General features: G+C 40.8%; 1 protein-coding gene and 1 long non-coding RNA gene across 8 annotated transcripts in view; one reads left to right on the plus strand and one right to left on the minus strand.

Moving 5' to 3' along the window:
* The window catches only part of TASOR (transcription activation suppressor), a 73,162-nt gene that overhangs the window by 37,029 nt on the left and 11,101 nt on the right, over positions 1–25,032 (minus strand). For 5 of the 7 annotated variants that reach the window (XR_013835707.1, XR_013835708.1, XM_079964958.1 and 2 more), the window contains exons 8-17: positions 21,991–22,022; positions 16,666–16,771; positions 16,309–16,409; positions 10,973–11,076; positions 10,558–10,630; positions 10,395–10,463; positions 8,214–8,897; positions 7,092–7,429; positions 2,923–3,067; positions 1,350–1,406 (exon numbers count right to left, since the gene is read on the minus strand). Coding sequence is in view for 5 of the 7 variants with exons in the window: in XM_079964958.1 (XP_079821084.1) it covers positions 1,350–1,406; positions 2,923–3,067; positions 7,092–7,429; positions 8,214–8,897; positions 10,395–10,463; positions 10,558–10,630; positions 10,973–11,076; positions 16,309–16,409; positions 16,666–16,771; positions 21,991–22,022 (1,709 nt within the window). In the remaining 2 variants the exon portion in view is untranslated. The remainder of the gene's footprint in view (positions 1–1,349; positions 1,407–2,922; positions 3,068–7,091; positions 7,430–8,213; positions 8,898–10,394; positions 10,464–10,557; positions 10,631–10,972; positions 11,077–16,308; positions 16,410–16,665; positions 16,772–21,990; positions 22,023–25,032) is intronic. The other 2 variants (XM_079964956.1, XM_079964957.1) reach the window with 2 other exon arrangements.
* LOC307209721 lies at positions 19,127–25,002 on the plus strand. Its single transcript, XR_013835717.1, has 2 exons — positions 19,127–19,669; positions 22,224–25,002. It is a non-coding gene; the product is annotated as an uncharacterized lncRNA (long non-coding RNA).

Below are 25,032 nucleotides of genomic sequence, written 5' to 3' on the forward strand. Positions count from 1 at the left end.
AACTTGGAACCAGATACATGCTACTGCTTTCAAGATGCCATGGGCCGTATTATGGAAAAAGAGATAGCTTGGATAGATATGCAGTTGTTTCCAATGAAATTATGACTGAAAGGCTCTGAAAAATACAGTCATTAGAACTTATGTTATGTTCACACATGCTGGATACTTATAATTTTAGATTCACAATAGAAATGGGTACTCTTCAGAGGGAGTGTAACCCCATCAAGAGCAGACAACCTTGGTACCCTGACTAAGCATAATATGCCGATCACTTTAAGCCTGCAAAGTGATATACAGTGGTACCTCGCAAGACGAAATTAATTCGTTCCGCGAAGCACGGACTTTGGAAAAGCTTCAAAAATCACCAAAGTCTTCAAAAACCTCAAAAAAGGCTACCACACCGCGTGCTATGAGTTGCTCCTCAAAGTGAATGCAGTTTTAAGAAAAAGGAAACAAACTTGCAAGACAAAGGAAACAAACTTGCAAGACGTTTTCGTCTTGCGAAGCAAGCCCATAGGGAAATTTGTCTTGCGAAGCAACTCAAAAAACGAAAAACTCTTTCGTCCTGCGAGTTTTTCGTCTTACGAGGCATTCGTCTTGCGAGGTACCACTGTATGAACAACTTAACTACAAATAAATTCACCTATATTCTTTATACATGATATGGAACATCACAAATATTCAACAGCAAAGCTTTGTTGTTAAAAACTAACAATCTCCTATTATGACTGATGCACTTGGAATTCCCTTCAAGGGTTATAGGTAAAAAAGTAAAGGACCCCTGGACAGTTAAGTCCAGTCAAAGGCAACTATGGGGTGCAGCACTCATCTCGCTTTCAGGCCGAAGGAGCTGGCATTTGTCCACGGACAGCTTTCTGGGTCATGTGGCCAGCATGACTAAACTGCTTCTGGTGCAACGGAATACCATGATGGAAACCAAAGTGGATGGAAATGCTGTTTACCTTCCTGCTGCAGCCGTTCCTATTTATCTACTTGCACTGGTGTGCTTTTGAACTGCTAGGTTGGCAGCAGCTGGGACAGAGCAACAGGAGCTCACCCCGGCGCAGGGATTCGAACCACCGACCTTCTGATCGGCAAGCCGAAGAGGCTCGGTGGTTTCAACCACAGCGCTACCCACATCCTGCATCAAGGATTGTAACTACAGTTGCTCCCATGTTACCTGGGTGCCTTAATTCAACTGTATTTCTCAAGTTTCAAACTCTGAATATACTTGCTTTGGTGGATTCACTTCCTTAACTCTATTGGGGAGGGGGCTACCAAGGAACTGTTTTTTTTTTAAAGCTATCTAGATAGCAAGGAGCATATGCAATAAAGGCCACCCTTCTCACCTGTTTGGTTATCTCCATGTTTTCTCAGGTGCTCTTCAGGAACTCTTCCTGCCCCTCCTGAGGGAGAGCAGCAGTTAGCAAGGTTAGAGTTTCTCAAGATGTACTACAGCACTACAATTTAAGATACTACAGCACCAATTTAAGATAGTTAGCCCACTTTAGAGAGTATAAAACTAATTATTGGTATTAATTTCCAACATATTTGGGTATCATAGGTCTCTTTTCATTCTGGGAAAGATTTGAATTCCAGAATTCATTACATCTGTTAAAACTGCAAAAGGCAGCAGACTGGGAATTCCCCATTTTAAGTGCTTTGGTGCACTGGGGTTTGAGCTACCTAACCATGCCACTGCTGCTCCCACACCAAGATTGTATCAAATACTCTCTGCTTCTCAGTGAAATATATGATGTAGAATATGCTATTCAATATTTTTTCTTTCAAGCCTTTAATACAAATATGGAAACTACCACCAAAAGCAAGTAGACCCAGTTGCTGCTGTTTGATGAAACAAATATGCCTCCAAATATCAAAACAGCATTTTAAAAGATAGGTAACAGTTCAAATAATGAGAAGCAACAATAAAAAGGCACCCCACTGGACAAATTGCAGTAAAAAAGAGAATCTTTCAGAATTCATCTGTCTCTCCTTTTGGTAAAATGCTTACGCAACTCCAGAGCTTTTTGAAAAGGGTACGGTAATAATTGACAAATAAGTAGGAAAAGCTGGAGTACCTGGCAAGGCAAACTTGCTTTGGTAAAGCTTGCTCCTACAAGGTTCAGTATTGCCCTCAAATTATTACACTGGACACAGAGGTTGCCTAGAAAGGTTTTGTACTAGCCCTCAGCCAAGGTTTTAAAAGGTTTGTCTGAGATTGCATGTAATATGTCAGTTTACCAATGGTCTTCTGGCAACCTCTATACCAAATCCAGCCTATGAAGCAATTTTATCTGGTCACCTTTTCATATTTTGATCAAGGTGTGGTAAAACATTTGCCTAGTTTCACTCATACAAAAAACAAAAACAAAACTAGAATTCAAGGTAAGATAGCATATACTCCTTTTGAGTGCTGTAATGTACACAGCTGTGCCAACTGTATGCCCTTGTAATAGTGAAGCCCTTGCTGGTAGATAGCACTAATTTTAATCTACAGCCAGACCACCCACGAGTATGTCAGCATATGGCAAAACATTACTTTCAACTCCAGAACTATCTGAAGACACAGATTTTATGGTTTGCTCGGTGTCTTCCAACTTTACTCCCTCAGTCATAAAATCCTAATGTGCCCACTTCCAGAAAGATATACTGTACTGTATATGATAGAACCAGTAGATCTAATCTCAACAGTTATTGCTTATTTGCTTAAATAACGTGAGGCTTAGTCATAATACTGTATACACAGATGGTCTGAAAATGTGGTTTTCACTGCCATAAACACTATCAGAATAACCTGATCAGAATTCAAATATTACTGGAATATGTAATAGTATGCACACATCCCTTTTGCCATTTTAAAAACTGGGTATCAGAAAGACACAACACTTTAGGTTTTATATTTATAAAGTTGTTACTTACCTGTGATAGGAATCAGCTTCCATTGCATTTCAGTTGGTTCAACGTTGTATGAGCCGGAATGCTGTCTATGATAAGTATGTTCAATGGGTGTGCTAGGACATGGGCTACCACCTTCAAAGCTACTTACACTTCCAGTGCTTGTTTCCTAAACAAACACATAGTAGTCTCAATTGATAATTCTAACTTTTACCTTTTAGCCATTTCAATGTAAAAATATTTTAAGCGTCTCTATGAAAACAATTTTGCCTTTACATCAAAGCACTTGCTGTTTAACTACATTTAAAAAACATTCCCACAGCCCAATGCATGTTTACTCAGAAATCCCAGCATTTAACAAAGCTTATTCTTTAGGAAGCATTTGTCCCTAAAACAACTTAAGGAACAGTCAACCCCTTGAAATCCAGTTTAGTTAATGACAAATTCAGATTTCACACCAGTTAGATAGAACAAATTAATGTAACTCGTCTCTATTATCAACCAATATAGATCTAGATTATATTACATGTGAACAGTTGTGAACTTCCAGAACCCCTTTCTTCATGAAAGCAAAATAAAACTTCTGAAATAAAGGGAAAAGGCAAAAAGGCAAAAGAGACCAGAAAGACTGTTGCCATTACTGAAAACAAAAAAGTAGCAAAATTGAATCATAAATGCATACATTAAAGAAATGAAAACAAGCAAAACAAATAAATATGCAGATACTATGGGTGAAGGACCTTTAAAACTGGCCCATCAATAAGGTGTAATCAGTTACCATCTTTCTTTACTTAGAACTTGTAAATGGCTCATTGGGTTGGGTTATTGCTTAGTGGGTTTTATTATCACCCCTATTGTTTAAAATTGTTTTTAACTGCTTAACTCGAATGTTTTAAATTTGAGGTTTTGTTGCTTTTTAATTGAAGATGTGGGATGTGCCTGGGAAGAAAAGAGCTGAGGAGAGCCAATCACAGTGGCTCAGGGTAGGGGGAGGTAAAGTGTAGGAGATTAAGTTGACCGGGTAAGAGGCACACGGCATAGGCAGTTAGTGACTGTTGTGTGCCAAACCCCCTTCTTTTAACCTGGGAAAGTGCAGTTGTCCTATCAGCCAGCCCTTGGGCCCGCGACTGCTGTTGCTGAATGCCAGGCCTCCCTCACTCAGTGGATTTCCAGGTGGCTCTGGAGGATTCCTAGATTATATGACTGGCACTCCTGTCAAAGCACTGGCTGACCTCTGGAACAACTGAATGGCTCAGGCTGTTGATATGAGCACCATCCCCTGCTTCATAGAGCCTGTTTGGCTCCTTGGTATACTCCAAAGCTTGGAGCGATGAAACAAGCTGGGAGATGGCTCAAACGTAAGAGAAAAACATGGGTTGAATGTAATCGAACACTGGTGAGGGCTCATAATAAAGCCTACCTAGGGGCAGTGAAGTCAGCAAAGAAGGCACACTTTGCTGCCTCCATCGCAACCTCACTGTGCCATTTGGTAGCTTTTCCAGGTAGCGTGGGGCCTCTTACAATCTGGCCTGGAGGTGGTGGAACAGACAGTGGCTTGCTGTGACTTTGTTTGCACAGCATTTTGAGGACAAAATCACTTGCATCCACCAGGATCTTGACTCTATTACAGCAGATGAATCTCAAGGGGTTTCCAGAGCACTATCTAGTTCTCTTCTGTTGGATGAGTTTCAGTTAGTAAAGCTTGAGGACGTGGACAAGGTGCTTGGATTGATAAGGGTGACCAATTGCACTTTGAACACTTTTCCTTCTTGGCTGATAAAAACTAGCAGGGAAGTGATTAATGTCTCCTTGTAAGAGGGGGTGGGGTCCTGCTTGCTTGAAGGAGGAAGTGGAAAAACCACTCCTCAAGAAACCCTCTCTGGGTTCAGAAAATCTAAGTAACTACTGGCCAGCTGCCAATCTCCCCTTCTTGGACAAGGTTCTTGAGCAGGTGGCTGTGCACCAGGATCCAGGTGCTCTGGGAGGAAACCGATTTTCTAGATCCATTTCAATTGGGGTTTAAGCCCAGTTTTGGCACAGAAACTGTTTTGGTCACCTTGTATGATGATCTCTGTCAGGAGAGCGACAGGGGAAATGTGTTCCTCTTCTCAACCTCTCAGCGGCCTTCAATACCACTGATCATGACATCCTTCCCATAGTTGCTGTTCTGGTTAGGGGTAGGTGCCACTACTTTGTGTTGGTTCTGGTCCTTGGATGGTCATTTCCAGAGGGTGATGTTTGGGGAATGCTTTTCAGCTCCAGAATGCTTCAATGCAGGATTCCTCAGGGCTCAATTTTATCCCCTGTGCTGTTTAACATCCACATGAAACCACCGAGTATCTGGAGGTCTGGAGTATGTTATCAGCACTATGAAAACTCTACTTCTCCTTTACATCTGCAGGTGTAGTAGTTGGTGTGCTGGATTGTTGTCTTGCCTCAGTAATGGACTGGATAAGAGTGAACAAACTGAAACTCAATCCCGATAAGACTGAAGTGGGTGGTTCCTTAGACTGGATGTATGGGAGCTTGCCTGCTCTTGATGGGGTTATACAGTCATACTTCGGGTTACAGCCGCTTCAGGTTGTGTTTTTTCGGGCTACGGACCGCCAAAACCCGGAAGTACTGGAACAGGTTACAGCTTTACAGCTCTGCGCATGCGCATAAATGCCAAATCGCAACCCGTACGTGCGCAGACGTGGCGCTGCGGGTTGCGAATGTGCATCCCGCACGGATCACGTTCGCAACCCGAGCGTCCACTGTACTTCCTCTGAAGGAGTGGGTACGTAGCTTAGGGGACTTTTGGATCCTTTGCTGCTATAGCCCTTCTGTAAGTCAACCTGTGTATGAAAGAGTAGGATAATTCCCTTCTAAGCTCTGCTTACTTATAAACCCACCCACCCCATACATGGGGACTCTCCTTCTCTTCCCTTTGCTGCCATAGCCAAACATCTCTGCCAAGAAGTCTATCTTCTTTCCCTTCCAGATTCCTAACCCAGCATGAAAAGTGTTATTATGGTCCTCAATAGTAGAGTCTGATGACATTTCCCACCAGAATGGGGAAGGAAATTTTATTAAACTTGTCACTGAGATCAAATGCCCTTCTCCATAAAAAAAGAACAGAGTGTGGGATAAATCCAGCCTCATATAACCAAGATGCTCAGTCTAATTAAAACATGAAGGGGTTAAAACCATAGCTATTCTGCTAGGCTTTGGTAAGTCATACCTGCTCACTTTGGGAGGAAGGGTAATCAAAACCTTTGTTGTCTCTTTTTCCACCATGTGAAATCGACCAGTAAGGATGTCCAAGCTGGGTGCTCCAAGCTTAGACCGTGTGACTTTAGCAAGCCACCTTTGTGTTTCTATACAAATAATTTCGAAACATTTACCAATTTTGAAACTAAGTTTAACTGCCTGTCTTTTCTTGCTACTCTATGGAAAAGCACATGAAGCTGACCTTTGAAGAGTTTGTAGGTAATTCATTTTTAACTTACCAAATATGTGGTCTTTTTCAATGCTAAGGGAAGTGGAAACTTTGGGAACAACTTAGAAAGGAATATTTTAAAGGTCTATTTCCACACTTTATTTTGCTGCATGTTTTGTGATTGTAAATCTCTGATGGGGCTTAATCACCAAAGAGTGCTTGCTCCAAAACTGGATCTAGGCACCCAGGGAATTCTCATTTTACTATTTAACCAAATTACTAAAATACCCACACATATCAGCAAAAGAGTCACAGGGAGCATACATCTAGAATATTACTTATGCTGAATAGGGAAGGGGAGAGAACACACAGCATCTAGGTTGATGATTAGTCTTCAGTCTCCAGTTAAAGCTGTTAGTGCTTTTCCACCTCAAAGTATAAATTCAATGGACACAAATGCAGCTGTTCATTACAGCAGAACTTCTTCATGGCAAACTACCCTCAACCTTATACCATTCTTATTTCCTACCCTGCCCCCTGCCCCCACCACTACTATAATTAGGAACTGCATGAATAAGAGAATTTAGCATTGGTCTTGTTCAATCTACCCCTTTACTTTTCACTGTTTCAGGAGTTGGGCCACTGTAACAGTCAAACTGGAGATCCAGAAGCCACTAACACAAATGCTAAAAGGAACCCCTATTTTATATACACCAAATGCATACACTGAAATTTTAGAAGCAGTTTCTAATATTCTTAAAGAGATTCTTACTTTTAAATGTTGGGCATGATCAATGTCTACTTCACTAGCCGAAACATCAGAAGAATAAGGCAAGCATGATGCATTCACTTCCAACTTTGGGCTTTGAACATTTTCAACATGTGAAGCATTAAGAAAGTTCATGATCTGTGGCAGAATTGAGTTGTATTCAACCTGTTGCTCTGAATAGCTTTCTGCTGAATCTTGATTATTAATTATTGCTGAAATCCGCTTTAGGAAACCATATACGTCATTACTGGGAGTATTAGCAACATTTTGCTGCCTCAAATCTGTATCATGTCCACCAAGGTCATGTATAATTGAAAGAAGCGATTCTGTTGCTCTGCCCCCTAGAAACCAAAGAAGGGGAATTGGGGAAAACATGAAGTTATGCTAAAAGTTATTTGCCATCCTTTAGTTAGTTGACATAGCCAATACAAATAAATTAGTATTATTATTACAATTTATAATATTTATAAACTGCTTGCTCAAAGAAAATGTATCTACAAGTAGTACACAGGTTCAATTCTATATAGAACAGGACTAAAATATGCAAAGCAACTAAAAAGAAGTATACATAAAAGAAGAAGAAGAGTTTGGATTTGATATCCCGCCTTTCACGCCCCTTCAGGAGTCTCAAAGCGGCTAACATTCTCCTTTCCCTTCCTCCCCCACAACAAACACTCTGTGAGGTGAGTGGGGCTGAGAGACTTCAGAGAAGTGTGACTGGCCCAAGGTCACCCAGCAGCTGCATGTGGAGGAGCGGAGACACGAACCCGGTTCCCCAGATTAGGAGACTACCGCTCTTAACCACTACACCACACTGGCTCCCAAGACAGTAAAACCCAAGACATAAAACATAAAACCCAAGACAGGAGTGCCTGGCGTTCTCTGGTCCATGGGGTCACAAAGAGTTGGACACGACTAAACGACTAAACAACAATACATAAAAACATTAATAAAACATTAATGCAAATCTAATGAAATCATGTGTCTGGATAGACCAGCTGAAACTAACAGTATAGTGAAGGTGCCTGCCTAATTTCAATATGCAGGCAGTTCCAGAGCACAGCCGCAGCCACACTAAAAGAACAACGTTTTCATAGACCGAAAGTAGCTTACGAAAGCTCTTACCTTCATGCTGACAAATGTTTTCTGAGGACTCACTAGTTTTAAAATGTTTCTGTGGGCTCTCTATCTTAATTTGCAGTCTGCTTTCATTTCTGTTGTCTTCCGTGTCAGAGTCTCTATCTACGTTTTTCTTCATACACTGAATTAAGTTAATCAACTTTTTGATACTTTCTTGATCATAATCCCCAGGGTCACCAGGTTTTCTCTTGGCAACTACAGTTTCACATTTAGGACCATTTCTTTTCCTAGCTTTTCTCTTTCTGTAGTCAGATTCCTCCTCTGTGGCTTCATAATCTGAAATAGGACTAAACTGCTGAGGCTTCCGATTTCCATCCATAATTTTTTTTGCTTTAGAAACAGACATCTGGTAGGTTTCTGAACCAAAAATGTAGTTGCGTAAGGCGCTTTCAATATTGGATTTGTTTTTTGGTGCAGGATATAGGTGCTTTTTCTCATCCAAGACTGTGCTATAATTATATAAAATGAACTCTTTATTAAATTTACTGTTTCGCTTCAGATAGTCATTTATATGCTTTTCCACCGCAGTATTTAAGTCTACTTTAGTGTCTTTACGAGAATGAATATAAGCATAATGTAGCGACTGAATAAATCTTGTAAATTCTGGCATGACCACATGGGCTTCCTGCGTTAATAACGTATTTGCACTTTTCTGTTCATTTTTTAGAACTGTGTTCAAAATAAAAGCAGAAAGACAATTGCAAGAGAGAAAAATCAGTCATTTAAGCAAGCAACACAACTATTAATACATATTTTAACTTATATCTCCCCCCCCAGGAGTTTAAAATAGTATATACAGTTCTCCTGCACCACTTTATCTTCAAAACTTGAGGTAGATTAAACTGAATGATAGTGACAGACACAAGGTCTTGTAGTCCACTTCATGGCTGAGTAAAGGATCTGAACATTGTCCCCCCAAGGCCTAGCCATTAAACCACACTCACTTGGGGTTAAAAAGCAAATTCCAATTATATTATAAGACAGCAATTTGCATTAGCAGAGGACTATTAGAAATAATTTTTCTTCCCGTATTTCTATCTAAGAATATCTCATGATTTTGAGTATAACTTTTATGAGCTATCAGTTGTCTTCTTACAGCATTTCTAATGGCCAAGGGTGATGCAATTTGTAGTGATGCGACATATTTAGAGCTACAGGTTCCCTGCCTCTGTGATTAAGCCAATGGTGAGTATGTATCAACTTTAAATGATTCTAAACAGGAAAATTCCATACAAGCTTTATGTAGCGCTTTTAATGATTATTTGTAATATGTTGTATTGTTGTGGCAACCATATCCACCTTCCCAGCAATGAAAGCATCCTGCTCTTATCTAATGAACCATTCAAATTCCAGAAGCCACCTTCCTTCTCAGACTATCAGAAGTTCCTCCAACTTCTTTATTTAGTTTCTGCGCTTTTAGGCTGCCCAACAAAATGTTCTCTGGGTGGCTTACAACAAATAATTATTCTGTCTTCCATGCTTGGTATGTCATTGTATCTCTATACATCTGTTGTTTCAAGCACCTGAATACTCTTAACCCCCTTCTGCTTCCACTTTCTAACACTGTATAATTCATAGGTAATTTGCTCTGTACTCTGCCTTGCTACCACAAACAGACAAGTAGCAATAAAGCATCAGCATCTCTTCTCATTACTCATCAGCATTGCTCTATGACAAGGTTCTCTGTATTCTACTAACATAGCTTAAGATGTGCTGCTTACCTGTAACAGTAGATCTTCAGGTGATCACTGGAGTAGGCACACATACAGGTTTTGTGCCTTTCCAGAGCTAATTTCAGATCTATAGCACTAAAGCTGCCACCGCGGGAGCAATAGAAGGCGATACATTTCTTGAGGCTGATCCACTGCCCCTGTGGAACCTGCCACCTGAGACAGTCGCCTCACCTTGCCTCATGAATTGGCCATCCCTGCTATTACTGCATCAATAGTATTACAGCTAGAAACCTTTTAAGTGGAGATCTTTACCAGAACAATTCACTTGTACCGGAACTACTGACTTTATTTTTAAATAGAGAATTGTTTTTATTTTTGCATTTTTATATATGGAATTATTTTTAAAGGTTTTTACACTTTTCTTATTATATGATTGCAGTGGGACTTAACACATTTAACAATTAATAAATTGGTACATTAAAGATTAACTTACCTGAAGTCACAACACCTCTAGGATTCCGAAATAGAAACAATGCCTGCAGAATGTGAGGCTTTCTGTTGTCTGAATTAAGAAAAAAAAGGCACACCGTAAAGTGATGAAGCTGCTAATTAAAAGAAACAAATCTGAATTACTGAAGAAGAAACAAGTTGCATACCATATGGGGAAGCCATTTGATAAGAAGAAAGCAGCAAGAGATATCCCCTGTCTATAAGTGGTTTTACAATAACCTGAAAAAGAAGTTTACACAATTCACACAACATAAAAATGATGCCCCTATTTCTAAATGATGCATATTAAATTTGGAACACCCACTCTTGCATCCACATCCAGCTTGAAGGCCTCCCACAGGCATCTCGTCAGCCATGTGGGAACAGGATGCTGAACTAGATGGGCCATTGGCCTGATCCAACAAGCTCTTCTTAAATTCTTAAAGTGTGGAGCAGGACAGCAGGCACTTGTCTGCTCATGATGTATTTTCATAAAATATGAACTGACCAAATCATTCTCAGAACCTCTCTCAATGGAATAACTATGCACATAGTAAAGTTATGAAAAGATGCTCTACTCACTAGTTTGTCTGTCTCTAGCTTTTGAAGTAAACCTTCCAAATTACTTCCTGTTCTAGTCTTTTCCACAACTTCATACAGACTGCAATACATTCCATTCCTGTACTCTGAAAATGTAAAAAGAAAAGCATCTATTAGTCCCTTCTGCCAAGAGACAAAGCAGGCAAATATCTGTCTGTATTGGCTTGGATTTTTAGTAACACAAGCAGAAGCTACCGTATATACTCGTGTATAATCTGACTTATTTTTTTATGCTGAAAAAGCCCCCCTCGGCTTATACTTGAGTGAGGGTCCCACCCAAGCGAGCGGCAGAGGCTGTTGTTGGTGGAGGAGGAGGAATGAGCAGCCAGCCCGAAAGCAGCCCTTTCAGGCTGCTTGTTCTTTCTCCGCCGCTGCCGCCACCAGCCTTTGCCTCTCGGCAGCTCCCTAGGTAGGCAGAGGGATGGGAGGGGCTGGGGGGGGAGAGAGAAGCCCCCTCTGCCGTGTGCGCATATGCGCGCACACAAATGCACTCAGGCCCACCAGGAGGTTTGTGGTGTGGTGGACTGGCTTATACTCGAGTCAATACGTTTTCCCAGTTTTTTGTGGTAAAATGAGGTGCCTCAGCTTATATTCGGGTCGGCTTATACTCAAGTATATACGGTATTTGGAATTCAGATCCCCTCCTTCCTTTGCACTCCCCAAAATACCTCTCAACTGGTAAGGTGATCCTTCTGAACAGCATAGGACTGCTGTAGATTAAGCCAATTGCCCAAGTTAAACAAAACTACATTGTATGAACTCTGTATGTTTGCACAAGGCAGCCCTGCATGATATGGGGGCAATCCCCTCCCAGTACCCCCCCCCACATTGTTTAGGAGGATCCCAGACTGCTCAGAGAGGGTTGGAGGGGATCATATGGGGGTGGGATGGGAAAGTCCTCTTGCATGTTATCTTCCTTCTGCTTGAACTACATAGGCTCCAAGCCATTATATATTATTTAAACATACATGTCCAAACTGGTTTTCTATTTTAAAATAGTTCACGAAAGACGTAACAACGAGTAACAAAAACAACAGATAACTATAAAGTTTACTCCAAAATAAAGTTTTTTCTCATGTACATTTTTTTAAAAATAAAATCAGTAAAAGTAGAGCATACAAAATCACAAACCACTAAAATTATTTGTTAGGAAAAAGTTTCACCTGCAATCAAAAGAAAAGAAATGTTGGTGTCATTCTCAAGCTGTTCAGAGATGGCATTCTATATTCAATGCATCACTCACAAGAGGGCATTCCATTAACAAGAGGTCCTACTCCCAGACACCATTAACGCAATCTCGACTATGGAGAGATTGTGGCATAGATACCTAGAAGAGGGTCTCTGGATACTAATATGAAGGCCTTGGGGGAAAGCTAGAAAAAAAATGGGGCAGGGACACTTCCCTCCATCCCCCCCCCCCAAAAAAAACCTTTCTTGCTTTTTTGCCAAAGGAAACCCTGGAAACATTGGGGAAGTTTGGATGATGAAATATTTTCTTTTAGAATGATTGTTAAACACCTTATTTAAGTCTTCATATATTTACACCCCCAAAATGATTTCTAAAAGCTATGTTAACAGGAAGATTTTTCTGTAGGGCCATGTATAGTATGTATAGTAGCAAATCTTCACAATTCGTATACAATGAGGGCAATGAGTACACTAAATAAAACTCTCAGATAGAATAAGAAGATGCATTTCTGACTCTTGGCAGGCACTGCCACTGTTACAAGAGAAGGAAGAAGAATTCAGTGCCTTATTTGCTTGTGGGCTTCCTCTTGTTGGCATATTTGGTAGATTTGTTTCTATGCTTTTGACTAAGCCTCAAAGGACTTAAGAGAAAGTACAGTTTTTAGAAGTCCATAATAAATATGATGAAGTAGAAACGCCTCACAAAATTGTGGCAAGGCCCCCTAAAGAAAGCATACAGGTATATCACTGTGCCTTGTATATATAGCTGTGCCTCACTTTACCTTATTGTGCCTAAAGTGCCTAATTCTAAAAAGCCAATCCTGTGCCTTTCTCTTAGCCTTATTGCTGTGTTAGCAGAAACATATATGCATTTACAGTGGTGCCTCGCAAGACGAAATTAATTCGTTCCGCAAGTTTTTTCTTCTTGCGGGTTTTTCGTCTTGTGAAGCACGGTTTCCCATAGGAATGCATTGAAAATCAATCAATGCGTTCCTATGGAGACCGTCCGGGGACAGAGGGGAAGCGCCGTGCGCCTTCCCCTCTGTCCCCGGACCTGTTTAAAGCAAGGGGCGGCGGGGAGAAGATTGCTTCTCCCCGTTGCCTGCCCCGCAATCTCCGGGGACAGAGGGGAAGAAGCGCGCGCCTTCCCCTCTGTCCCCGGACCTGTTTTAAAGCAAGGGAAGGGGCAGCGGGGAAAATCGCTTCTCCCCGTTGCCACCCCTTGGTTCAAAAGGGGTCCGGGGAGAGAGGGGAAGGCGTGCGCTTCTTCCCCTCTGTCCCCGGAGATTGCGGGGCTGGCAACGGGGAGAAGCGATCTTCTCCCCGTTGCCGCCCCTTGCTTCAAAAGAGGTCCGGGGACAGCGGGGAAGACGCGCTGCGCTTCCCCGCTATCCCCGGAGCTTGCGGGGCAAGCTTCATTTTGCAAAGCAAGCCCATAGGGAGATGCGTCTTGCGAAGCGGCTAAGAAAATGAAAATCTCCTTCGTCTAGCGAGTTTTTCGTCTTCCAAGGCGTTCGTCTTGCGGGGCACCACTGTAGCTGCATTTGCAATTTGCAAGAAAGACATCCATCATAGTCATGAGATGGTCTGAGGCGGTCATCATAACCCAATGTTCAGTGAAACAGGATGTCCAAGTTGGGTGCTTTCCACATAGTACACAGGATGTCTGATAACAGGAGGGGGTTTGGGGGGCTTTGTCTGCCAAACGGGGATTTTTGCTTTGCTTGCTGATAACAGTATATGAGTAATTACTAATATAATGAACAATTATATGGAAAGCAGAAGCAATCTTTATATGGACATAGGAGGATATAGGAAGGGTGGTGTCCAAGCTTATTGATTTAATTTTGCTGCAGTTTATGAATATGTAATGCCTAAAGTTATCTGGAAAAAGGTATATAAAGCCCAGAGTACAAAAGATCAGGGTCCAGTCCTTGGAAGGGAACTCCACTGCACCTATTGCTGTCAGCAATAAATTTTACTTTCTATTTCTCCAATTGCTGCGTATGTGGTCTTTGATCACACAATGAACAGGTATCTAGGTAACCTTCGCAACAAAATGAGACTAATTAAATTTCATGTAGTATTCATGGAGACTTTGTTTCTTCTCCACACACACATTGTTTTTTCTGCTTTTTTTACAGAAATGAGTGCTGTATGTCTGCTTCACGCTGTGGAAGGCTGCAGAACACATAACCATTCTTAGAATACATATTCACTGTTTTACTATAATGATGGTTTCTTCTGGGTTTACTGGTTTCTGCCTACTACTCATAAACTGGCAAAATGAAACAAGTAACTTCCTTATACTTCATCTGTTTGTAACTCCATTTACAATTAAAAAGCAAATTCAGCTTATAATTGTCTGAATGAGCTGTACTTTTAATACACCAAACTATACTGAATGCAAACCAAGTTATACAAAGCACATTTTATGTTCCTAAAGTAACAACAAAGAAACCTTTGATCTATGAAGGGCACTAAGAAAAGAGTTGGTGTTAAATATGTTCAGATGGTGTTCTATACGTTCAAGCCAGTGTACTCAAATCAACAGTCTGCCTGCTGTATTCTGAGCTACTTAAAATTTATGAACCATCTTCAAAGGCAGCGCTACAAGCAACACACTGCAGTAATCTAACCTGGATGTTACAAAAGCGCTGATAACTGCTTACAAGGAAAGGTTGGATCCAACAAAAAACAAAGCTGTATACAAGTGTAACCTAATCAAAAGTGAGCAAGACACAACTTTACACATCCGCTTAACCACCCACTAACAGTATATCCCATCTTGTCTAGATTGAGTTTCAGTATTAGCCCTCATCTACTCCATTAGACCCAAGGCACCAATTCAGCACTTCCACTGTCTTTGTGGATTTTGATGCTGAGGAGAAATAGAACAGGGTGTCACAAGGATACTAATGGCAACTGGCTGCGAACAACCTCTGTCAGCAGATTCACAAAGACATTAAACAGCATGAAGATCATCTCCACCATCATTATCCAAAATATATATGCCAGGAAGGAGCAGAACCAGCTCAAAATGGTGCCTCCCACGGACATTCCAGATGGACAATCCAAAAGCATAATTCAGAAGCATACTGTGACTGATGGTACTGAAGGAGCAAAAACCAAGAAATCCAGAATAACCAACAAGTCATACTCTCCTGTAGCTGTCACTTTGGTACCAGGGTGACCAAGGCAGTTTCAATGACAAAACTGGTCCTGTATCCAGATTCAAAGAGGTCTTAGATACTCCGTTTCATCCAATAATCCCAAGATATTTGCTCCCAAAAGAGAGATTTGTGACCAGTCATAGTCAACTTGGGCTAAAGCAGATTCTTAAGGAGTGCCTGCACAGCTGCATCCTCTAGGCAGATTTGACACAATGAGGCATGAATTATCTTCTGAACTGATCCAATCATCCATCAGAAGTTATCAACTGCAACAGGCACTGGTTGAGCAGAAACATGGCGGGCCCTATCCCATCAAAAACATTGGCAATATCTGGATGAATTTCAGGAATTGCAGCCTAAGATGCGGACAGACTTAGACTCTTACTTTCGTTACTTCTACAGCAGCTGTGGCATTCAACCCTCAAGTTGGATCAGATGTGAATGATAGCTCAGTCGGTAGAGCATGGGACTCTTAATGTCAGGATTGTAGGTTCTAGCCCCACATTGGGCAAAAGATTCCTGCGTTGCAAGGGGGTGGACTAGATGGATCTTGTGGTCCCTTCCAACCCTACAATTGTATGATTCTATGAATACCAGCGAAGTGATTAGTAAATGCAACAGTGAGCTGTTAAGGGTTCTCTGATCTTCCTGCAAGTCCATAGAGAGACTCAGTACTACTTGAAATGGTTCTCTTGAACAATACTGTGTTGATGCAGTAGTGATGGTAATGTATTGCATCTCTGCCACCATCAATGCCACGGAGTGAACTCTCAAATGAGCTCTAGCCTTTGTTCAGTTGGGTGTATTCGCCACTTGTTTTCTAACAATCTACCCTACTGCTTTATCACCCTATGTTTGCCAGTGACTTGAGCAACAAAAAGAATGCAGAAAGGCATCCATTAGGGACAATACTTATCTGGATAAATAATGTTTTCCTTTAATTAGAAGAGACTTTACCTTCCCTTTCTCCTGAATATATTTCTTTCTGCAACACACGTGGAAAGACGTGCTTTAAGTGTTCAATGTTCATAACCATGTCAACATCGAGCTTTTCAGGTCTAAAGATGAAAGAATAAAGAAATCTGAGGGGGTTTTTTATCTCAGCAGCAATTGGTCACATTTTTAGCTAAGGTTATAATTCTTACATCATTTTTGAAGTAGTGTTGGAAGTGTGCACAGAAACACACTTTCTAGCAACAAAAAATCTGGTCACATCATGCATAGAACTGAAGTGTTCCCAGACCTTCAAGATCTGACATAATCTAGGCTAATAAATGAGGATTTCAGGTCTGTGTTTCAAAGTTTAATACTTACAGTTTGCAGGGAAGCAAAGGACGCATTTCTGATTTCAAAGCAGCATGGCATACAAGCGTCCCTCTGTTTAAAAGCTGCCCTTTCCATAAGGTGTAGCTTGCCTTATCTATGTGAAAAAAGAATAATGTACTTTGTAATACTTCTTATAAAAATGGTGCTTTGAAGATATGAATTAAAATGGGATTCATTTATACCCAAAAACTTGTATTAGGAGATGGCTTTGCAGACATGATCAGAGAAGTTAAATTTTCTTGAGTAAGTTTCTTTTTAGATGTGGCAGAAGGATTTTCAAGTGTCCCTTCTCCAAAGTAATGATATGAAAAGTTAAAAGTGTCATTGGTAACATGAAGAAATTGACAGCTCAGCCTTGCATTTAATAACTCATATGGTAACCATAAGCAACCTAGAATTTCATCCCAGCAAGTGAGTGGGCAGGAAGGGGAAGTGTTTCTATGTTTGCCACAGAGGAGAGAAAGCTCCTTCCTCCAAGCTAGTATGGAAATTCAGGAAACTACCCTTCTACCAAATGGGCTGGCAGAGGAGGAACACAGTTGAGGGGCTTATACAGAAAGGCTTCCTTTCCTCCATGGCTTATATAGAAACTCAGAACTTTTGTAGACTTATTTACAAAGCTGGAAAAGTAATGGAATTCAAGAAGAGAAATCACTATTTCTGCATGTGACAACTCCCAGTCTAATACGGAATTTTATAGGTTCCCCTAAAATACCACAGCAGATTCCAGAACTGATGAGCATTATATAGTCAAATCACACTGCTTGGGTGTCAGTGGATGAAAATAATGAAGATGAGAAATGTTATTTACCATAAAATTCCAATCCATTATATGAAAGTATACCTCATCAAAGAGTATCAGTTGGGCTCTACTCCCATATGCCAAAGAGCAAGAAAAAGTTTTTTAAAAATGACCCTAGCATCAGTAGCATGCAGCAAAGAGCATGGTGGCTGAGAACTACCTAATTGCTTAAAAGGGGGGGGGGGGGTGATGTGAATAGTAAAGTGAACAAAATAAAGATTGTTGACAAGGTCATCCCCCTTTCCTTGCTATCTAATCCAAGTTCATGCCATGGTGTATGCAGGTTTAACTACTCTCCTTCCACTTAATGGAATGGCATCCAAGGTGCTTAAGAACAGTAGCTTTCCTGATTGGATTCTCTTTGTGGGAGAAGCCTAAGAGGATTTTCTACCTAAAGGCAGCTTTTCTTGAAGATGTCAACCTTCTTGCACTTTGTAAAAATGTCCATCAACATGTGCTATCTTTCACTGCTGCTGCCACAGCAGACTGGTCAAACCATGGTTTGGTTGACAGGACTGTTCCTCAGAATTCCCTTGCATGCTGCAATTCACTTCCTGGTTCATTGTAACTGTAGCTTGCCATGACATCTGAACTGAGCAGTTCATATGCACCACAAATCAAAACTGTACACCATAGCTTAACCACTGTGACTCTTCTCAGAAGTTTAGGATGCAGAATGAGCTTTATATTCTTCCCAGAGATGGACTTTCATCAGAACTTCATGAACTAAATCACATACACAGCTGTCAAGGTACTTAGTTCTGAGGTATTTGGGTCTCCATCCAGCTTACATTTCTTTCTTTTTGGACTCCTGTTTATGAGCTGTTACTGACTGACAATGAGGCTCCCACTCAAAACAGACTGACATTCATTATGAGGAGAGCCTTTTTTGAACCTGCAGTGGTCTGTCCTCCAAAGAGATGTTGCTAGATCCAAACACTTCTGGGCTGTTCTGACCTTCAATAAGGTCCTAAAATGGAAGAACCCACTGGAGTGGCCTAGAATGCTTTCAGACTCCGGTCATCAGGTACAAAGAAGGAACACGTATTCTGCTTCATTCATATTCTTCATTCTTGCTCATTGCAAGGCATTTTGCTCTTCTTGATCAATCCTGCTTCCACTGGAGGACCAAACAATTAGGACACTGAATGGAAAACAGACCTACATTTCAGGTCATAGTAAGCTCACTACACCATAAATGGACACCTAGATAACTCCTGACGGCATGCGCTGCCAAGGCTTAGGCGTCTAGCTACACGGGATGGTATTCAACTACCGTGTCTTGTCAGTGCAAGGATTTCCGCTTGTGTCCCTGTGCACATCCCACACACTCTCCAAATCTGCTTCAGATGGTTGGGGCAACTCCTAGATCAGGTTTAGGGAGAAGGCAGAAGGCAGGGGGAACATTCCATAGCACAGTACATCTTTGCATTGACAGAACAAGAGACTTAGTGCTTTATTGGATTCCACCCATGGTTTCTCATGAGTTAGCTAGCAATGCTGCTTTGAGCACTCATGTTTTGAGCATCTTGCAACTCCTAGAAAGCCCAGAATATACCACTTTGCCCATAGGATAAAAGACCTGGAAAACAGTGAATGCTGAAAATGCTCTTAGTTCCCATATCAAGGCCATTAAATGGATGGCTCAGTAGTCAAGTGCTTAACAGGGGCCCTTTGACACCACCCAAGTACCGCCTGAAAGCAAAGGAACTCTAAAATACAGACCAAATGTGAACTGACATTTGGCTCTGTTTTCTCATTTTCATCAAATCCAGGTGAGGTGGATGCTTTCCTAAAGGAGCCACTGAGATTAGAGCTACACTGGATGAATAAAAAAAAAAACTAAACCCAATCCAGGTAGAACACAATAAATGCTAGTAGAGGACTCAGTGGATCAGTTAGCCTGAGAAACACTAATATTTGAAAAGGATCACATACTTAGGAGCAGATTTGTAAGCCGTGAGTGTTCCTAGACCCATTAACATTGCTCCTAGATTCTCAGGTTGAAGATGGGGCTAGAAGGAAATTCTAAGAATGTCAGTTGGTCCAGCTTTGTCACTACAAGAAGCATGAGTGCTTTTGGTGAGCTCCAAAGTAACCTACAGCTACAATCTCTATTATGGCCTGATGAAGAAGACTGGAAATGCAGCTGGTAGAGAATACTACTCAACTGTTAACAGGTATGTGCAGGTAAGAACACATTACACCAAGTCTAGACACATCTGCATTGCTTACACTTTGTTTCCAATGTTAATTTTAGGTCCCAGATTTTTTAGCTAAAGCCCTATACAAATCTAGGTCCCAGGGATCTCAGGGACTACTTTCTACTCAAGCTCCCCAGAGCCTTAAAATCTACCCAAAAGGCCCTGCTACAGTTTCCTTCCTTTAGATAGACACGATTGTCATCTACCAGGGCCTGGCAATTATATGATCTTTCCTTATTTTCTTTCACAGACAGGTGGAGACACTATTTTGTCAGGCATTTTGAGATTAGTAGAGACTTCTTACCATTTTTAAACTGTTTTATTCAATTGTATTATTTGTTTTTATTTGTATTTTCACATTATTGTGAACTGCCTGTTTAAGCAACAGCAAAAACTAAGTGCGCTTAATAGAGAAAATCCACTCCAAAGATCCACTCCTTTAGGAGTAAGGTAATAATTTACTATATCTGCTAAGATATTTGGGGGGGGGGGGTAGGGAAAGGCCATTAAACTGGAAGCTCTCATAATACCACAAAGCATGTGATGCATGTTAAAATTCCAGCAAGTGACCAACACTTTAAATTAAAAGCATATTAGCTAATGCAGTATGTGCCACTGAGGGTTAAGGGCTAAGCTATAAGTAGTGACTGGAAAATGTTATTCCTAGAAGGTGATCAATAGGACAAGTGCAGCATTTGGGAGCTGAACTGGCAGCACATGAGATTATTCTTGGTTGGGCTGTATAAGATCCAAAAGCTGCTTAGGCAGCCATACTGCAAAGGATGGAGTCTTAAAAGAACAGAAGGAAGGGGCCTTTTGGAGGAACTCCAAGTCTCCAGAAATTAGAATCCACTAGTAGACAAAAGCTGGAGGAGGCAAGCTACTTTGAGCATTTCAGACTCCATGAAATAACAGAAATATAAAGTACAGCTACCCTTGAGGGCAGACCAGCCTGATATACCAGCTCTCTTTAAGGAATTAATTTAAAGCAGTAATTGGGAATCTCAGACCCAATTCCATTTCAGCAAGATGTATAGTAATGCTGTTGCAGAACACCTCTATAAAGGTATAGCTGAAGATATCACCTATAAAAGCACATGTGGAATAGTCAATATGATCTACTTTCTTGATCTACTATCTGCAGTTATTAGTATAAGGATACAGCTACAAGCTATGTGGTAAGAAGATTTTTATTCTATTTACCGCATAAGAATTACACACCTCAAAAAGGCACCCACCCCAAAAAGAGAGACTTCTACCAAGCAGGCTGGTAGAGGCAGAATGGAACACTTCCTTCTCTGCCCACCATGCATTTGTTGAGGAAAAGACTTTCCTCCATGGCTAACACAAAAATCCAACTGGTCAACAGAAGAGAAATGGAACAACCTAGCTCTCCTCCATCACCATGCTCACTTGCCTCCATGGAATTCCTGGTCACCTATGACTATCAGGTAAGTTGTTAAATACAAGGCTGAATTAGGTAGAAGTTATTGATAATAAAAGGAAGACAGCAGTTCATTTCATGAAGGCACTGTTTTGATTTTTAGTTTTCCATTACCCTAACAATACTCTATTTCAGTTTACTACTCAACATTTTCTTGTTTCACCATTTCTAACCTTACAATATTAGAAAAACCCCACAAAAGAGAACATTTTACAAACTATTTACATATATAAACACACAGCTGAGTTATGCAAATAAGCAAATTGATGCAGATAACTTAATCTGCATAAATTATTCTAATTTATTTACCAAATAATTTCATTTTTTCCAAAGCTAGGCATGTAACAGCCATGTTTGCACATAACCACAAAGTCAGGTTTCTGGCTTATTGTGATACATAGCATTAGTGAGTCATATTCTGCTGCCCACTACCCAACTGCTGCTGCTTCACTTCTCCCCTGGTGCAAGCAAGATACAAACCGGGAAGCTTTGATTCCCCATTACATGCAAACAAGGTATTGTAATGTGCTGCTCCTTATCAAGACACAGGAACAAGTCAAACTTCATTGTTGTGGCTTGTTAGGGAGAAATTCACCAGGATCCCGTGTTCAGACTTAAGTGGAAGACAAGGCTTTCTGGCTTATTTATTCCACTTATTCCAAGAGAGAAGCTAAGCGGGAGCAATTGATACTCTTATATAGCTTGTTCACACTAAACTACTATAAAGCCAGAAACCTTGATGCTCAAGGTGTTACTTGTGGTCAACCCATGTGCTTTGAATTAGCCTCAAAGCACCACATCTTCTAGGACATCTAGGGACTTATATAAATCAAGACAGTTCTATTTAATAATTGAATTCTTACCAGTGCTTTTATCCACATTAGAAATCTTTGTTCTACAAGCAAAATACACACAGTTAAAATCAAAAAGCAGAAGTAGTGCTTTCCCTCACATGTAGTTTCCACCTTTATGTTCTTGAACATAGAACAGCCATGGGCCAAATACTTCTTTATCTACATTTTCTCTCTCTCTGGCTTTTAAAGCTAAGTGATCTTGGAGAAGGCATATATGTACACAATTTACATATCTGTTGCAGAATATAGGATTCTTGACAGTGCGATGTTACCCAGCTTGGACACAAAAGTCTCAGTTCCCCAGAACTGCAAAGCCACCATAGGGCAGAAATGCCCTGAAAGGATCCTGTGAGACCTTTTACCTGATACTACTGGCCTGCACAAGATAACACGTCAATACGCCAGCAGTTTCAAAATATTAGATTGGTTTCTAGTAGACTGATCTTGATTAAAAGAAAGTTACACCACAAATTGATCCAAGCTCCCAACAGAAAACATGCTTCTGGTATTTTCAGGTCCTCTGGCAAGCAACAAGCTTTCCTACCAACTTTTAAGCTGTGGAGGTGCTTCAAAGTACAACTGCTAGTATGATCCCCTCCACAAGTCCAAAGTTGGGAGGGAAGTGGGGAGCAATTGGCTGCTATGTGGCCAAGGCATCTGGAAAATCTTGATCAGGGCCAAACCAGCAAACTCCCCCTTTCCTGCTTCAGGACAATAAAGGACAGTAGGGGCTTCCTGGCTGCTGCTTCATGGCATCACTTTGAGCCCGGCTTCTTGACAATTACTGAAGCCAGCACACTTCCCACTGTCCTCCTGCAGACAAAGTAGGTGGGGAAGACTTCTTCACCTGGGTCACTTTGCAGAGCATCAGATGAAGTTGCAACGCTCTCTGCCTTTCAAACAGGTAACAGGGTGATTTCTTTGCTTTTGGGTGGAGGCAGTACCATCAAGTTGATAGGAAGAACCTGGCAACTTATGTTTGGCTAGCAAGGCCTCCAAAAACTGGAGAACCCTAGATTTCCCCTACATTTATGTCATTATAAGCCTACTAGCATTTGCTGCCCAGTTATTTTTATGTAGTAGTTGTCACAATTCATAAGCCACACTTCAACTCGTATTCCATTTGTAACCTCAACTACAGTGCTACATTCTCATCACAACACAATTTTTAAAATAGCCAGTCACCTGGTTGCTATCGCAAGTAGCTACTCCAGTCAAAGCAGTTTAACAGTTCCTTAATATTTCACCAACTGCTTCTGACATTGAAGCCTTCTAACAATTTATCAGAACTACAGCAAAGAGAACAAACCCTAATATATGGAAACTGTGTAAAACATCAATTAAGAATATGTAGAGTCCACTGGACTTAGGCTGAAATAGAGGGCCTTGGCCAAATCTGCCCAGCGTTAAACGGTAATTTATAAGATTGTGATCTCTCTCATAGGGATGTTGGCAAAACACACTAATACTTTACAGTTTGAATCATAGACTTAGGTACTGCAGCTCACATAACTTGCCGTTTTCTAAGCCAAATAGACCCCACCAAGTTCTAAAAAAACATTCCAGAGGATACCAAGATTGGGATTGTCAGCCGCCTGACAAAGTACAGCACATGGCCACTCAGCTTTGCTTCACTTGGAGCAACAGTGGATAAACCAATTCAAACCAAAGGTCACGTTGACCAATGTCCAATCTCTAGGTGGTTGCATGCCAAAATGTGGGAGGCCAAAGTGTGAAAGTGGGAATGGTGAGGACTGCAGTTCTCAAGGAATCACAAATAGTTTTAGACTGGTTAGTGTTCTAGAAGCTTATGTTCTATTTTTTTCCACTCTCTGGTCTGCTACACTTTATGAAAATAACTTTTCAAGGAGTGTTTTAACTTGCTGGAATCTTGATGTTTGTTTTGCTTATCCCAACACACATTATTATTTACTTTCTTCCTTAAAAAGAAATGGCTTCCATTGTTTTTGCACGAAAAGCTGTGCTCTCACCACTGTTAAGTGGGGACAAAATCTGCACCTTCATGACACAAAGTTCATCGGCATCTAAGCCAAGTCACCTCAGCAATAATGAACTGCAGTCCCTTTATACTTTCTCACAGAAGTGAATGAGATGCACGGACTTGCTGGTGGCAGGGCAATTGTGAAGGAGTCCCTGGGGCTATTCTGTTTCCAGAGACATACAGAATTAATTACTATGAAGCAGCATTTCAGTGCTTAAAGCCAAGCATGACCAAGAGGCATACTAACACGTGAAATTGCCTAGAAACTTTATTTTACCTGTAACAAAATAAGCACGAAATAAGCAAGCAAGTACTATTCTTATGTAACAGATTAGACACCAAGGCCAATATCTGAACCTAGGCACATGCATGTGCCACACTAGAAATCTCAAAAGGAACAAGATTGCTGCAGCCTCATGTTACATATTAATATACTCAAGTGATTACTGAAATGCCAATTATTTGAAGCCCATTTACCCAAAAAAAAAAAAAAAAAGGAAATTCACTTACAAATTGAAATCTGATGATCAAACTGTTAAAAATGAAATATGTGTCTACAGAATAGACATTATGGATGAAAGGGTGTTAAAAAATATAGACCAGACCAAACATAAGCTAACATCCCATCGTATCTGCAAGAAACCAGCTCTGATTTTTCCTCTCCCTGCCTTGTTTCTACTCAGGCTGTAAGAACTAACAGGTAACTTTTAGAACTGGTGCCTGACTTGGCTTGTTTTTCTCCTCCCTTTTATCCGTTCTCCTTTTGTGTCATGTATTTTAGGTTGTAAGCCTGAGAACAAGGACTATTTTACTATCAAGCTCTTTACAGTTGACAAGCAGGATAAAAATACTACACTTTTTAAAAAAATAAAAAACAACACCATTTGTACAGCTTGAGTAAGACACTACCATTTCCAATTCTTCATCAAAAGCTGTAACCATGTATCAAGACCAGCAAGTAGTAACAAACCGAAAATGTATACACTTTTAAGCATTAAAGCCTTTCACATTAGATACTACTTTTTAAGAAATGTGTGAAAACCCTTCTT

Source organism: Podarcis cretensis, assembly GCF_951804945.1.
Source record: "Podarcis cretensis genome assembly, chromosome: 2".
NCBI lineage: Eukaryota > Metazoa > Chordata > Lepidosauria > Squamata > Lacertidae > Podarcis > Podarcis cretensis.